This window comes from Vitis riparia, chromosome 10, assembly GCF_004353265.1.
Source record: "Vitis riparia cultivar Riparia Gloire de Montpellier isolate 1030 chromosome 10, EGFV_Vit.rip_1.0, whole genome shotgun sequence".
Lineage (NCBI taxonomy): Eukaryota > Viridiplantae > Streptophyta > Magnoliopsida > Vitales > Vitaceae > Vitis > Vitis riparia.
In genome coordinates, this window is record NC_048440.1 from 23,008,544 (window position 1) to 23,025,734 (window position 17,191).

The following is a 17,191-nucleotide window of genomic DNA, read 5'->3' on the forward strand; positions in this document are numbered from 1 at the left end:
GAGCTGTGGAAATTGTTCATAATCGGTCAATTTTGTACAGTTAATTAAAATATATACTTGTAATGTCTTTGCCCATTGCTAGGTTTTACTGGTTTTTTCAGGTTGAAAGTCAATGGAGGACTGCTTGAATGCCCTGGCTTACAAGCAGCCTAATTGAAGGGTGAAACCCCCAATAAACCGAAGACGAGAAACAGTCTAAATCAAGACCCATGAGCCCATTCAAACGTTGAACAGCATACTTGGTCCACTCCCATTCCCTATATATATAATCCAGGTTGCATCTCTACCCCATTTCACTACACTTCTTCAAGCCTAAGCCATTCAATACCGCCCATTAGAATAACCCAATCTTAGCAACCAAAAGAAACTCATACAGATCATACGAGGAGAGAACATGGCAAGTCTTCAATCTTCAGGCGTTATTGGTTCATTGCCTCATTCCTTATCTTGTTGCCGGAGAGGAATGATAAGAGCTACTATCAATATGCCTAAGCTCCGGACTGGCGGCCTATCTCTGAAGCTCCCCGCTAGAGATCTGGTACAGGAAGTACTGGACATGGGAGTTGGTCTCACAGCTGCAACCACCAGCCATGTAGAGAAGAAATACGAGTCCAGACCTAATACTACTTTGCCTTCTGTGAGCAATGTTTCTGATCCTATGGTGATTGCTAAGCTCCATGCAATCATGGAGGCTGTTGCAGATAGAGTGGAGATGCACAAGAATATCGGGGAGCAGCGTGATAATTGGAACCATCTTCTTTTGACATCCATTAATGCAATCACACTCACTGCTGCAACTATGGCTGGAATTGCTGCTACAAGTGTAGGAGGACCCCTTGTGGCCCTCAAGCTCTCTTCAACTCTGATGTATTTGGCAGCCACTGGGATGTTGGTGGTGATGAATAAGATCCAGCCATCTCAACTGGTCGAAGAACAGCGCAATGCTGCGAGGCTGTTTAAGCAGCTTCATGGCCAGATTCAAAGAACACTCTCTTGTGGCACTCCTACTAGTACCGATATTGAGGAAGCCATGGAGAAAGTTTTGGCACTGGACAAGGCATTCCCGCTTCCTTTACTAGGAGCCATGCTTGATAAATTCCCCGAAACTGTGGAACCTGCTGTATGGTGGCCGCAGCACAGGCAAAGACAGGAAAGGCAGAGTGGGAGAACAGATGGAAATGGTTGGAGTGTGGAGTTGGAGGAAGAAATGAGAGAAGTTGTTGGGGTTTTGAAGAGAAAGGACACTGAAGACTATTTGAGGCTGGGCAAAATAGCCTTGAAAGTTAACAAGATACTCGCCATTTCTGGCCCCTTATTGACAGGCTTAGCGGCTTGTGGAACTGCGTTCGTGGGATCTTCTCAGGGTCCCTGGGCCGCCACATTAGGAGTCGTAGCTGGAGCCATGGCAAGCGTGGTGAACACAATGGAGCATGGCGGGCAAGTGGGCATGGTGTTTGAGATGTATAGAGGCAACGCAGGCTTCTTCCGGATGATGGAAGAGAGCATAGAGTCAAATCTGAATGAAAGAGATGTGGGGAGAAGAGAGAATGGGGAATTGTTTGAAATGAAGGTGGCTCTACAGCTAGGAAGAAGCTTGTCCGGGCTCAAGGATCTGGCAGCATCCTCTTATTCTTCTTCCCAAAAAGGAGAGGCCATTGAAGAGTTCGCAAGCAAGCTCTTCTAATATCATGGTGGTTCATCCTCAGTTTTGTTGATAATACACTAAATCTTGTATATCATTGTAAGCTAACCTTGTCTATAAACACAATAGGGCTGTACAATCTAGTAATTCATTTATTCATTCATTGAATTGAAATCAGACTGCTAAAAGGTCTGAATATTCCATGGAAATTGAATTAGTCCGTTTTCTATACAGCAATTTGAACACATCTGCTCATCAAAACTGAAAATTAATAAGTTTTATATGCTTTCAGCTAAAACCGATGTATTTCTGGGTCAATTTGGAGTGAAAGTCCATGAATAATAAACAATGTAATACTTAATACTTTTTCCTTATCATCTAAAGTTTCTTTAGTTTTTTTTTTTTAGTGAAGAAAGCATGAAAATCCAAATGGCAACTAAGAAAATGCAGCTTCTGAGACAGAAAAGTTTCATTTTCTTATGGGGTTGGTGGGTTAGTCGAGTCCATATATACTATATATAGAGGCCATTGGAGGAGGAAAAACAATGTAAACTATACATGGAAAAGGTCAAATATCATTCCTTCGTTTGGACTCTATTGAAATAAGGCAGGTACTTTTGAGTCTGAGGAGGTTCTGACTTTTATCATAAGCCAAAGTAAATGGTGGATTTGCCACCAAATGATTCTTTCTTTACAGTAGATAGTTGTCACTCCATTTAATTTTAACGAACTTTGATGCTGAGAATTAGAATCCAACAAGAAGGAAAAATTAATTAATAGACTCCAAGATTTAGAAATAATGTTCTAGTTTTTATATAGATTTCATGGAGTTTTACACAAATGTTGACTTCTAGGGTTAAATGTGAACCTTAAATTTCCGGAAATCCTAGGGTCTACTATGGGTACTGATTTATGTTAAACGTGTTGTTTTATTCTAATTAATTTTCAAATTAAATTATTTATTTAAGGTGATCATGATCGAATAATTGACATCTCCACCTTGGAACAACTTTGTATAAATGATCTACTATGGGCTGGTTGTTGAGGGTAATGTCCATGATCATATCTTCATGTTTCATGGAAATATAGGTAGGCAACCCTCACCTTGATCCTTGTATAACTTCAATATTATATAAAATCTTGCAAACAATACATAGGAATAGAGGGCCAGTTCCGTGTCATCTTCCACAGCATCATTGCATGTGCCTGGTATAATACTAGTTTCCCTGTTTCCCTCCTCCTCCCCCACATACTCTTTACTTTTTAATTGAAATATTTTTACATTTTTCTTCCCATATTTGAGGGAAATATTTCTAAATCTACAAGCGAGATGATCGCAGCAAAGAAAGCCTAAGTTACGGAATGACCCTGATAATCCAAAAGAAGTTCAACTATTAGGAAGTGAGAAGTAAAATAAAATAGAGCACTTAAAAAAGTTTGGATAAGAAGCAAGAAGTCTAATTGAATTAGATTGATTTTTTATTCATCATTTTGCATTTAAATAAATAATCTGACTCTAACAAATTCTTAAATAAGTTAACTACTAGCCTGCTAATACTAACCCACTTATACAAGTACGAAATTTGATATCTTATTTGATTTAAAATAAAATTGTAGCTAACCAATAAAATATCAATGTTAATTCCAATTCTCTACTTAATGCTGAAATGTTGCAACTCCTAAAATATCCATGAAAACTCAAATGCCTCTAAAGATAGAGATTTCATAAATATATCGGCAAGTTATTCATTGATGTTATAATATATCATTTTAATAGTTACTTTGACTATCAACTCTTTGATAAAATGAAGAAGTATCTCTATATGTTTTGTGCACCCATGAAACAAGGAGGTTCTTTGTCACAAAAATCGTTGAATATTATCATAATGGATAATTGTGGGCTCTTCTTGATGTTGTTTCATATCTTCTAAAATTCCTCTTAACCAACAATTTCATGAGTTCTAAAAGTTGTTGCAATATGTTCCGCTTCTAAGGAAGACAAAGCAATTGATGACTCTTTGAATTCTACAAACCTGAACTAAGATTGAAAATATAGCCTATGGTTATTTTTCAATCTTCGATTAAACCTACCTAATCACAATAAAAAAAATAAAAAATCCAAAGCTAACGATTAGTTATTGTTAGGTTTACACAAAGAATAAAAAAATGAGAGCATGTCATTCCTTTGTGATTCATTGTATTATATACTGGTAACAAGAGATATGTGTGAGCTGTAAGTTACAACCAAGATTGGTAGAAGATTGATAGAGAATATGGATATTATAGTCAAGATTAGTAGGAGATTGATAGAAAATATGGGTAATGTTTTCTACCAAAAATATATAAGTCATCGGTTTTCCTTTCAGTTGTATTAGTGTACCAAATTCTATATGAACTCGTTCATTTTAAATATTTTAACACTTTCTTACTTGCACCATAATGAAACTTGCTTGAACTTTGCATAAGCCTTAATAAGAGATTTGTTGCTTACATAATATCTAACCTATTGTTGGTGAGATATAATAAGCTACCAATCAAACTTCATTATACTCAACCTTTTCTTCCCTATCATTTAAACAAAAAATTTTATCGGCATTTAGTTTTCATTGGATTTTAGTTATTCAGTTCAAATTTCTTAAGAAGATTATTTTCATGCTTCTCTTGAAAAATAAATTTTTTTGCATCCCATTAGATGACTTCCAACATAAGAAAACAACTCATCAAGTCAGAAAATAACTCGTCAAGTTAAATCAATCATCTCAAATTAATCATCATCATCTTTTTAAAATCCTTTCATTAAAATAATACATTTATTAGTATAAATCAAATCATAAACTTAAAGGCAAATACTAAGTATTTCATTCATATCTCCTGTCTTAACATACAACATAGATTTTCACTTTGTTCCTTGACGTATCCATTAATTTGATCATACGATGCATTTAGTGCTTGCTTTAAGCCATAACATTTGGGTCTCAAGATAATTTCCATGGAGGGCTGAATGTTGGATTAGAACAGTAGCACTTTTTGACCAAATGAACTAGGGCCAGCGCCCACTGGCGCCCGTCCTCCTATTCCCATGACCTCATCTTTGCTAAAGGATGCCGCCAAACTGTCAAATTCTAACCGCCGCTCCATGGTCCAACGACCAGTCAAATAAAAAGGGCCGTCAGTTTTAGAACAGAGATTAAGAGTAATTCTTAATCGTTTTTAAAAGAAAAATTAACAAAATTAACAAAATTTTGATTAGAAATTTAATATAAAAAATTGTTTTGGTGGTTTATTCTTAAGAAGTATTTATATATTTTATGTACCGTGAAAAAGTCCCAAAGCATTTTTCTTACTCAAAATATTCTTTAAAAAAAATTGAAAACTTGTCAATTTTTTTTTTTAAAGAAAAAATGTTTTATTTTCAGAATTATTTTTTAAAAATTTTGATTTTGTACAAGTTTTGTAAACTTGTTTTCTAAGTTAGAAAAATATTTAAAATGTTTTCTTTTATTAAATAAACTATAATTGAGAACAACTACTTCTCCATTTTCTTCTATATATTATCAACTATCTTAATTACATTATAAACATTAATGAGACCAATCATTTTATTATAATATAATACCTATAATAATTGAGGGATTTTTTTCTGATAATTAATTACCTTGTGTTAGGATCATAAAAAAGGAAAAAATAAAATAAAATATAAAAAACTCAAAATAGCTATTTGATTTGTCATAGAAATAGGAAGACAATCAAATATATACGTATAGATTAAAAAAAAAAAAAAAAAAAAAAAACCAACAAGCTTGTAAGAAAAAAAAATATATCAAGACTAAACTTATCTCTTTATTTCTCATTATTATTTTTGAATAATAATTGACCTTACTAATAAATTATTTTGAATTTGTGATTTAGTCATAAAAATTTTAAAAAAAAAAATTGACAAAAAGAAAGCCTATTCTCTCATTGGAACACGGTATGTTAATCGGAAAGAAAGACGTCTGGAAATTTCATAAAATGGTGATAATGCTCAAAATACTTGTAATCTTTGAACAAATCCCATGTTTTAGTTACGTCACTGCTGATCAACGATATATGGCTACAGAATTCAGACCCAGAAATATTGGAGAAGCAAAAGGTTGATTTTATTATTTCAAGGTTTTACTGGTTTTTGCAGGTTGAAAGTCAATGAAGTACTGCCTCAATGCCCAAGCTGACAAGCAGCGTAATTGAGAGGTGAAACACCAATGAACCAAAGACAAGAAACGGTCTAAGCCAAGACCCATGAGACCATTCAAACGTTGAATAGCGTACTTGGTCCACTCCCATTCCCTATATATAATCCAGGTTGCATTGCCACCACATTTCACTACAAGCCTAAGCCATTCACTACATACCCATTAGAATCAACCAATCTTAGCAACAAGAAGAAACTCATACAGATCGTACAAGGAGAGGACATGGTGAGTCTTCAATTTTCTTCGGCTGTTATTACGTCAGTGGCTTATTCCTCATCTCGTTGCCGGAGAGGAATGATAAGAGCTACTATCAATATGCCTAAACTCCAGCCCGGCCGCCTATCTTTGAACCTCCCCGCTAGAGATTTGGTACTACAGGAAGTACTGGACATGGGGGTTGGTCTCACAGCTGCAACCACCAGCAATTTGGAGAAGAAATACGAGCTGAGTACTAATGGTACTTTCCCTTCTGTGAGCAATGTTTCTGATCCTTTGGTGATCGCTAAACTCCATGCAATCATGGAGGCTGTTGCAGATAGAGTGGAGATGCACAAGAATATCGGTGAGCAGCGTGATAATTGGAACCATCTTCTTTTGACATCCATTAATGCAATCACACTCACTGCTGCAACCATGGCTGGAATTGCTGCTACAAGTGTAGGAGGACCCCTTGTAGCTCTCAAGCTCTCTTCCACTCTGATGTATTTGGCAGCCACTGGGATGTTGGTGGTGATGAATAAGATCCAGCCATCTCAACTCGTCGAAGAACAGCGCAATGCCGCGAGGTTGTTTAAGCAGCTTCATGGCCAGATTCAAAGAACACTCTCTTGTGGCACTCCTACTAGTACCGATGTTGAGGAAGTTATGGAGAAAGTTTTGTCACTGGACAAGGCCTTCCCGCTTCCTTTACTAGGAGCGATGCTCGATAAATTCCCCAAAACTGTGGAGCCTGCTGTATGGTGGCCGGAGCACAGGCAAAGGCAGGACAGGCAGAGTGGGAGAACAGATGGAAATGGTTGGAGTGTGGAGTTGGAGGAAGAAATGAGAGAAGTAGTTGGGGTTTTGAAGAGAAAGGACACTGAAGACTATTTGAGGCTGGGCAAAATAGCCTTGAAAGTTAACAGGATGCTCGCCATTTCTGGTCCCTTATTGACAGGCTTAGCGGCTTGTGGAACTGCGTTCGTGGGATCTTCTCACGGTCCCTGGGCCGCCACACTAGGAGTCGTAGCTGGAGCCATGGCAAGCGTGGTGAACACAATGGAGCATGGCGGGCAAGTGGGCATGGTGTTTGAGATGTATAGAAGCAACGCAGGCTTCTTCCGGATGATGGAAGAGACCATAGAGTCAAATCTGAATGAAAGAGATGTGGGGAGAAGAGAGAATGGGGAATTGTTTGAAACGAAGGTGGCTCTACAGCTAGGAAGAAGCTTGTCCGGGCTCAAGGGTCTGGCAGCATCCTCTTGTTCTTCTTCTAAAAAAGGAGAGGCCATTGAAGAGTTTGCAAGCAAGCTCTTCTAATATCCTAGAGGTTCAGCCTCAGTTTTGTTGATAATACACTAAATCTTGTATATCATTGTAAGCTAACCTTGTCTATAAACACAATAGGGCTGTACAATCTAGTAATTCATTTATTCATTCATTCAATTGAAATCAGACTGCTAAAGGTCTGAATATTCCATGGAAATTGAATTAGTCCATTTTCTATACAGCAATTTGTACACAACGCTCACCAAAACTGAAAATTGAGAAAATATGCATTCTGCTAAAACTGATGTATTTTCTGGGTCACTGTGATAATTTATCAATTTTCTTTATCATCTAAAGTTTCTTTGGTTTTCTTTCTAGTGCAAGAAAGCATGATAATCCAAATGACAACTAAGAAAATGCGGCTCCTGAGGTTGAAAATTTCATTTTCTTATGGGGTTGGTTGGCTATTAGAATCCATAATATGCATAAAAGTCATGGGAAGAAGACAAACTACGTAATTAATGATCCACACATGGAAAAGGTCAAAAATATCATTCCTTATTTGAACTCTGTTGAGAGTTTTGGGTCAAAATGCTCCATTTATTTTCAAAAAAAAAAAAAAAAAAATCTAACCACTTTTTGAAACTTATGTTCAAATTGACTTCTTTAGTACCACGTAAACGTCATATCATAAAAAATATATATTTTTTCATTATTTTAGTTAAAGCCTTAATTGGCAATTGAAGCTTCATTTTTGAACTGAAGTTGCAGTTGCCAACTAAGACTTCATTTTTAAATTGAAGCCTCAATTGGCAATTGAGATTTCATTTTTGAACTAAAACCGCAGTTGTCAACTGAGACTTCATTTTTAAACTGAAGCCTAAGTTGGCAACTGAGACTTAATTTTTGAACTAAAGCCACGGTTGCCAACCGAGGCTTCATTTTTGAATTAAAGTTACAGTTTTCAACTGAGGTTTTAGTTAATTTTTTTTAAATTTAAAATTTAATTAAAAATTATTAAATTACAATTTATGATTGAAATTTTAAAAATATATTTAAACAATAAATTATTTATATTTAAACTTAAGAATCTAGTATTACTTCAACAAACATAAATTGATAAATTAAAAAAAAATATAAATGAATATTTATTTATTAATAAATTAATAATCTTAAAATAATAATTTTATATACTATATAAATAATATATAAAATTGTATAATTTATTAATTTAAGATATTTAATTTTTTGTTTTTTAAGATATTAATTTATTTGTATTATGACAAATTTATCTTTATTGAAATAATAATATACTTTTAAACCACAGTTGCTAATTGAGATTTCAATTATAATTTTTTTTTTACTTTCAAATTTAATTAAAAACTATTAAATTACAATTTATTATTGAAATTAAAAATATACACTTTTATAATAAATAATTTATATTTAAACTTAAGAATCTATTATTACTCTAACAAACATAAATTGATAAATAGAAGATATTACAAATGAATATTTTATTTATTAATAAATTAATAATCTTAAAATAATAAACTTACATAACATATAAATAATATATAAAATTGTATAATTTATTCATTTAAGATATTTAATTTGTTGTTTTTTAAGATATTAATTTATTTTTATTATGATAAATTTATCTTTATCAAAATAATAGTATACTCTTAATCCGCAGTTGTCATATATAGATTTTTTGACAAAATTAGTCAATGAAATTCATTAGAAAAAGTCTACTACAAAATGCAATTTTTAGTAGTTTAATCAAAGTCACAAAATATATCCAGTAAACATTAATATAGTGAAAAATAAAAAACATATATAATTTCACATGCCTCCACAAGGAGAGAACTTATGTGTAATTGGTACTCTCTTCCTTTTTTGACGCTCCTCTCTAACTGTAGCAGGTACTACATGTGACACATGCAAAACATCTGTCTGTGATGGGGTTGGAACTAGAAATAGAGGTGGTGTTGGAGGTAGCAATCTAGGTCAATGTAGGCCTCGCCTACCCCTCGAAATGACTGACGGTAAATCTAGCTGAGTAGATGAGTCAATCTGCACTGATGGTGGGTCTAAAGAGGTAGAAGGTTGTAATGGAAGTAGGTCTAAAGAGGTAGGGGGTTGTATTGATGGTGGGTCTGAAGAGGTAAGGGGTTAACTGATGGTTGGTCTGAAGAAGTAGGGGCCTAAAGTGAAGATAAGTCTAAAGAAATAAGATGTTGTACTGATGGTGGGTGTAAAGAGGTAGGGGTTGCACTGATGGTAGGTCTAAATAAGTAGGGTGCATGTTGCACTGATAGCACGTCTAAAGAGATGGGTGACTGCACTAATCGTGAGAATAAAAAGGTAGGGGACTGATAGTGTCAACATTTCAATACCAATTGATAGTGTCTGTCAACACCAATGATATCATATATCATGTTCAACAACACAACAAAGGTCATATGAATGGGCACATCTATAAGCTCAATCTCTACATTATTTCCAATATATCTCAAATCCGTTTATGTCTTTAAAATTGTTTCATTCCAATAACATAGCACTTCTACCATAGAATCAGTCATAATTGCCTTCACATAGATAATAACAAATGGTTATTATATAAAAAAATAATATATTCAAGTAAAAAATAATAATTTACGGTCAATGATTCATAAAAGACAAAAATAAATTAACCAAATAAATATTGGAATGTAACAAAGCTTCATATCTAAATATCAAGTTCAACTCAAATGAAAGCAATTTATAAGCAAATAAGTGTATAAGTAAAGAATAGGATGATATTATGAATTAATATGATAATATCAATAAATATTTCAAAATGAAGAACTCAGAGATGAAAAACTCATGACAACAAATTAACATATCATTTTATAGTCAAAAAATAAAATAAAATAGCATAGGGTTTAGGTTCAATTTCTTTTATTGATTTTTAAATAAAAAATCATGAGTATGTCTTAGATGACCTAAATAATGATAATAAATTGTAGTATTGGTCATAAGACTAAACATCAATATGGGCATTAGGACCCTTGTCTGGGGTGGTAGCATATTCAAAATGGATAAGAATTATTTCACCATTCCCTAACTACTAGCTTCTACCTAACAATTTCTCCATTGACAATTTGTACAAACACATGAAAAAAAAATAATAATAAAAGGCTACTAAGGAAGTTCCCCGAGTTCCAATAACATATATCACATCTAAAAAGATTAGTCAACTAACTATATTTTATAGTTCTTAAAAATTGTTTTTAAGAACAAATTTATGTTCGAGAATTAAAATATGAAATAAAATTTGCTCAACTTATTATTCATAAAATTACAACATACTTATATACGATACAAAAATTTATAAAATATTTTTAGAAAACTATCTAATGGTAATTCTCTTGTTTGGATGTTGAGAAACTATTGAGCTTACTATTATGTCTATTATTGCGTAATTTGACATATTTTATTTTATTTTATTTTTTGGTCCAATAAAATGTTTTACATGTGTTTGGGTTACAAACACGATTAGTTTATTTTTCTAATTTGATAATTAAGATGAGATTAACTTTTAATATTTTATTGATAAAATGAAATTAATATTTTTATATTAAAATTTAAAATTTAAAATAAATATCTGTTAAATATGTTAATTTTTTTACAACTAAAAATTATCTGTTTAATATATTTTTTAAAATAAATATATGTTAAATATGTTACTTTAAAAAAAATGAGATTTTTTAAAGAACCTTGTAAAAAAAATAATTTTCAATATCTCATAAATAAAAACCATATCCTAAGGTTATTATATTGTTTTATATATGGAACATACAATTAAAAACTTTGTTACCATAATAGAATCAATAATATAATTTACTTCCATAAGTGGAGGATATCAAGTAGGTAACCTTCAAGCTGACCATGTTAGTGTGAAATTGGATCTGGTTAGCTGGTGGTAAAGCAAACCTCAGGTGATATGGACTCATTTTTCTATGAAGGATCTATCTCATTTATCTTCTAGAAGGGATAATGTTGGGAAGCATTTATTGGTTAGTTTCTCACAAACCCATACATGAAGAGATCCAATGAGCAAGAAGTGATGAATGACATTTTTTTTTCTTACTCTTCTTATTGTGTTTAGGGCCCATCATGTCTCCAAATTTTTGTTGCGATCTCAGTCCAGCTGTTGAACTGATTCGATACATATTGAAAAAAACAACCAATCAAATCACATCGAGTCTATATATAGATTTTAATGTATCAAAATAAATATGATTAATATTTAATTATTAAATATTATTCATGTATTATGTTGACTTGTCATATAATTAAATAATATTATTTTTTTAAAAACAAGATATTAAGTAAATTAGCAATTGAAAATATGAAAATAAAAACAAATAACAATATATTTTATAAAGTTTATTTAAAAGTAAAGTATTTAAATATGATATATTTATAAAAATGACTCTACTACACCTTCAAATTTTAATTATTAATTCATTTATTCATTTAAATATCCAAATATATAAATATTTTATAAATTTAGTAATGATATTATCAAATTCACAAAAGTTAAAAACTTAACATTAAACACCTGAAAAATCCAAAAGCGAGTTTAGGATAGTAAAAAATATGACAATTATATAGTTATTTTTATTTTTTAATAAGTAATAATAAGTCTTTGATGTAGATGACATAAATTATATTATAAGTAATGTTAATTTAATAATAATTGACCTGAAAAACCTAAAACTCTCAAACAAACCCTTTCTTTTGTTACTTGACGACTCAATTGTAGCTTCAAGCTATCGGGCACTGTAATGAGCACCTTCAAGCTAAAAACCAATTAAGAGCTAAAAGCATTTTATTACCAACCAAAAAAGGGGGGGAAAAAAAGTGAACTGATTCATCGGAGAAATCAAGGTTAAACCATTTAAGTGCGTTACAAATCCAAATCCAAAACGAGATGCTACAAAATCGAGCCCTGTTTTTCCATGCAAGTTACCCTATATGATGCTTAAGCTAACAAGGCTGAAGCTGAAACCAGTCCTCAAGACATTAATCATCACAATATACAATTGTAGGTCCTATGTGAGACACCAAACTCACATGTATGTCTTGAGTTAGGATGCGTTGGAAAGCAACTTTAAGGAAGGATATAAAATTCATTCTCCCAAAGTCCCGATAGAAAAGGGACAAAAAAAACAAAACTAAAATAAATGTCAGATATTAGAATCACGGATCTGTCATTTTCCCCAGAAACTTCAACAAACGTCTACATCTTAAAGGGCTTCAATCTTTGGATGATAACAAACCATTTATGTTAAAATTGTTGTGAAGGACGTAAACAAAAGAGAAAACCAAAAGCAATGGGAAAAAAAATTCTGAAAACCGAGATTCCGATATGGGAAAAAAATGGGAAAGTGCCAAAAACTTTACATAAAACAAGGTAAAAAGAAGATTGGGACCAACCTCAACCTTGGTGCTTTGTAGCTCCAACAATGTCTCTCTCACAGTGGCCCATTGGTGCGGCTACGGTTTTGAAGAAAAAAATTACACAAAGAACAGAGTATGGGATGGGAAGCTGGGAAAGTAAACAAAAATAGTATAAAAAAACTGGGTTTTATGCTTTTTTTGGATTGACGGGGGCTATTTTGAACATTAATTTTGGAAGAAGCCCACTTTTAATATTAAGTTTCTAAAAAAGCCCATTTTGGCCCAAAACTCCTAGATCAAGTTGGGGCTTTAGAATGAGAGTTTTGGGGCAAAATAGCCCTTTCATGTAAAGAAATATCAATTTTAGCCCCCTTACTAAACTTATGTTAAAATTGGCCTTCTTATTGTCATATAGGAACCAGATCATATATTTTTTTTTTCAAAATTTAAGTTAAAGTCTTAGTTGCCAACTGAGATTTCATTTTTGAACTGAAGTCTCAATTGCTAACCGAGGCTTCATTTTTTAACTAAATCCTTAATTACCAATTGAGGCTTCAATTATTATTATTATTATTATTTTACTTTAAAATTTAATTAAAAATATTAAATTACAAATTATTATTGAAATTTAAAATATATATTTTAATAATAGAAATTTATATATTTAAACTTAAAGATCTAATATTACTTCAATAAAGATAAATTGATAAGTATAATAATAAATGAATATTTTATTCATTAATAAATTAATAATCTTAAAATAATAAGGTTATATGAAATCTAAATAAAATATAAAATTATAAGAAAAATTAACAAAATTTTGATTAGAAATTTAATATAAAAAAATAGTTTGGGTGGTTTATTCTTAAGAAGTATTTATCTATTTTATGTGCCATGAAAAAGTCCCAAAGCATTTTTCTTACTCAAAATATTCTTTAAAAAAATTTTGAAAACTTGTCAATTTTTTTTTTTTAAGAAAAAATGTTTTATTTTCAGAATAATTTTTCTTCTATATATTATCAATTATGTTAATTATATTATAAACATTAATGAGATCAATCAGTTTATTATAATATAATACCTATAATAATTGAGGGATTTTTTCTGATAATTAATTACATTGTGTTAGGATCATAAAAAAGGAAAAAATAAAATAAAATGTAGAAAACTCGAAATATCTATTTCATTTGTCCTAGAAATAGGAAGAAAATCAAATATATACGTATAAATAAATAAATAAAACTATAAAGCTTATAAGAAAAAAAATTATTAAGATTAAACTTATCTCTTTGTTTCTCATTATTATTTTTGAATAATTATTGACCTTACTAATAAATTATTTTGAATTTGTGATTTAGTCATAAAAATTAAAAAAAAAAAATTGACAAAAAGAAAGCGTATTCTCTCATTGGAACACGGTGTGTTAATCGGAAAGAAAGACGTCTGGAGATTTCATAAAATGGTGATAATGCTCAAAATACTTGTAATTTTTGAACAAATCCCATGTTTTAGTTACGTCAAATATATCTGCTGATCAACGATATGTGGCTACAGAATTCAGACGCAAAAATATTGGAGAAGCAAAAGGTTGATTTTATTATTTCTGGTCATGACCCATTATTGGGAATTTAAATTTAAATTCTTCATCATATATCACCTCAAAAGTATTTGACAAATATCTCTAAACAGTGATAATGAGCTGAGGGAATTGTTCATACTCATTTTGATTTTGAACTCTTAATTAAAATATGTACTTGTAATGCCTACGCCTGTTTCAAGGTTTTACTGGTTTTAGCAGGTTGAAAGTCAATGAAGTACTGCCTCAATGCCCAAGCTGACAAGCTAATTGAGAGGTGAAACGCCAATAAACCAAAGACAAGAAACGGTCTAAGCCAAGACCCATGAGACCATTCAAACGTTGAATAGCGTACTTGGTCCACTCCCATTCCCTATATATAATCCAGGTTGCATTGCCACCATATTTCACTACAAGCCTAAGCCATTCACTACATAGTACATACCCATTAGAATCAACCAATCTTAGCAACAAGAAGAAACTCATACAGATCGTACAAGGAGAGGACATGGTGAGTCTTCAATTTTCATCGGCTGTTATTACGTCAGTGGCTTATTCCTCCTCTCGTTGCCGGAGAGGAATGATAAGAGCTACTATCAATATGCCTAAACTCCAGCCCGGCCGCCTATCTTTGAACCTCCCCGCTAGAGATTTGGTACTACAGGAAGTACTGGACATGGGAGTTGGTCTCACAGCTGCAACCACCAGCAATTTGGAGAAGTACGAGCCGAGTACTAATGGTATTTTCCCTTCTGTGAGCAATGTTTCTGATCCTTCGGTGATTGCTAAACTCTATGCAATCATGGAGGCTGTGGCAGATAGAGTAGAGATGCACAAGAATATCGGGGAGCAGCGTGATAATTGGAACCATCTTCTTTTGACATCTATTAATGCAATCACACTCACTGCTGCAACCATGGCTGGAATTGCTGCTACAAGTGTAGGAGGACCCCTTGTAGCTCTCAAGCTCTCTTCCACTCTGATGTATTTGGCAGCCACTGGGATGTTGGTGGTGATGAATAAGATCCAGCCATCTCAACTCGTCGAAGAACAGCGCAATGCCGCTAGGTTGTTTAAGCAGCTTCATGGCCAGATTCAAAGAACACTCTCTTGTGGCACTCCTACTAGTACCGATGTTGAGGAAGTTATGGAGAAAGTTTTGTCACTGGACAAGGCCTTCCCGCTTCCTTTACTAGGAGCGATGCTCGATAAATTCCCCAAAACTGTGGAGCCTGCTGTATGGTGGCCGGAGCACAGTCAAAGGCAGGACCGGCAGAGTGGGAGAACAGATAGAAATGGTTGGAGTGTGGAGTTGGAGGAAGAAATGAGAGAAGTAGTTGGGGTTTTGAAGAGAAAGGACACTGAAGACTATTTGAGGCTGGGCAAAATAGCCTTGAAAGTTAACAGGATGCTCGCCATTTCTGGTCCCTTATTGACAGGCTTAGCGGCTTGTGGAACTGCGTTCGTGGGATCTTCTCACGGTCCCTGGGCCGCCACACTAGGAGTCGTAGCTGGAGCCATGGCAAGCGTGGTGAACACAATGGAGCATGGCGGGCAAGTGGGCATGGTGTTTGAGATGTATAGAAGCAACGCAGGCTTCTTCCGGCTGATGGAAGAGAGCATAGAGTCAAATCTGAATGAAAGAGATGTGGGGAGAAGAGAGAACGGGGAATTGTTTGAAACGAAGGTGGCTCTACAGCTAGGAAGAAGCTTGTCCGGGCTCAAGGGTCTGGCAGCATCCTCTTATTCTTCTTCTAAAAAGGGAGAGGCCATTGAAGAGTTCGCAAGCAAGCTCTTCTAATATCCTAGAGGTTCATCCTCAGTTTTGTTGATAATACACTAAATCATGTATACCATTGTAAGCTAACCTATAAACACGATAGGGCTGTACAATCTAGTAATTCATTTATTCATTCATTCAATTGAAATCAAACTGGTAAAGGTCTGAATATTCCATGGAAATTGAATTAGTCCATTTTCTATACAGCAATTTGTACACAACGCTCGCCAAAACTGAAAATTGAGAAAATATGCATTCTGCTAAAACTGATGTATTTTCTGGGTCACTGTGATAATTTATCGATTTTCTTTATCATCTAAGTTTCTTTGGTTTTCTTTCTAGTGCAAGAAAGCATGATAATCCAAATGACAACTAAGAAAATGCGGCTCCTGAGGTTGAAATTTTCATTTTCTTATGGGGTTAGTTGGCTATTAGAATCCATAATATGCATAAAAGTCATTGGAAGAAGACAAACCACGTAATTGAAATAAGACAGTGGGTTTGCTACCAAATGATTCTTTTTACAGTAGATAGTTGTCATTCCATTAAATAGACTCCAAGAGGCATTAAGGTCGTAATTATGGCTACATTTTCTATGATTACCTTTCATTTAATTAATGATAAATTTATGTGATGTGAACTTTGGCGAAAATGCAATCAAGAACATGACCAAAATAGAAGAAATTGTGGGGTGGCTTGTCGATGTGCAGACATTATCCCTTTGTCCTCACCATTCCCATTTATTTACTCAAAAGTGAAGAACTGGTAACATAATTATATTATCATCCCTTTGCATTGTTCAAATATATAATTGAAATGCCCAAAAGGAGATCTGCTTTTAGTATTGTTTGGCAACAGCCGAGGATGATGGATCTAATTAAAAAAAAAAAGGCATTTCTTAGAATATGTTTGGTACCCAAAATTTAAATATTAATATCATCAAACCATTAAATGTGATGGAGTACTGTGGGGACCTCACCAACTCTTCGAAGGTGACTAAATAGTGTTGACCACTTAGAGTAAGTATTTTTGGTCAATTTGTG

General features: G+C 33.2%; 3 protein-coding genes across 3 annotated transcripts; all 3 read left to right on the forward strand.

Annotated features, from left to right (window-relative positions):
- The first annotated feature begins 394 nt into the window (after positions 1-394).
- On the forward strand, positions 395-1,684 carry LOC117923257 (probable F-box protein At4g22030). The gene has a single exon (XM_034841476.1). The coding sequence runs from the start codon at positions 395-397 to the stop codon at positions 1,682-1,684; it is 1,290 nt and encodes a 429-aa protein (XP_034697367.1).
- A 4,358-nt stretch (positions 1,685-6,042) lies between these two features.
- On the forward strand, positions 6,043-7,481 carry LOC117924170 (probable F-box protein At4g22030). The gene has a single exon (XM_034842753.1). The coding sequence runs from the start codon at positions 6,097-6,099 to the stop codon at positions 7,390-7,392; it is 1,296 nt and encodes a 431-aa protein (XP_034698644.1). The 5' UTR covers positions 6,043-6,096; the 3' UTR covers positions 7,393-7,481.
- A 7,340-nt stretch (positions 7,482-14,821) lies between these two features.
- Positions 14,822-16,290, forward strand: LOC117924218 (probable F-box protein At4g22030). Its single transcript, XM_034842805.1, has one exon. The coding sequence runs from the start codon at positions 14,877-14,879 to the stop codon at positions 16,167-16,169; it is 1,293 nt and encodes a 430-aa protein (XP_034698696.1). The 5' UTR covers positions 14,822-14,876; the 3' UTR covers positions 16,170-16,290.
- The last annotated feature ends 901 nt before the right edge of the window (positions 16,291-17,191 follow it).

Excerpts from the sequence above, each read along its gene's own strand:
- LOC117923257 (XM_034841476.1), top strand. The coding sequence starts at position 395 with ATGGCAAGTCTTCAATCTTCAGGCGTTATTGGTTCATTGCCTCATTCC.
- LOC117924218 (XM_034842805.1), top strand. The coding sequence starts at position 14,877 with ATGGTGAGTCTTCAATTTTCATCGGCTGTTATTACGTCAGTGGCTTAT.
- LOC117924170 (XM_034842753.1), top strand. The coding sequence starts at position 6,097 with ATGGTGAGTCTTCAATTTTCTTCGGCTGTTATTACGTCAGTGGCTTAT.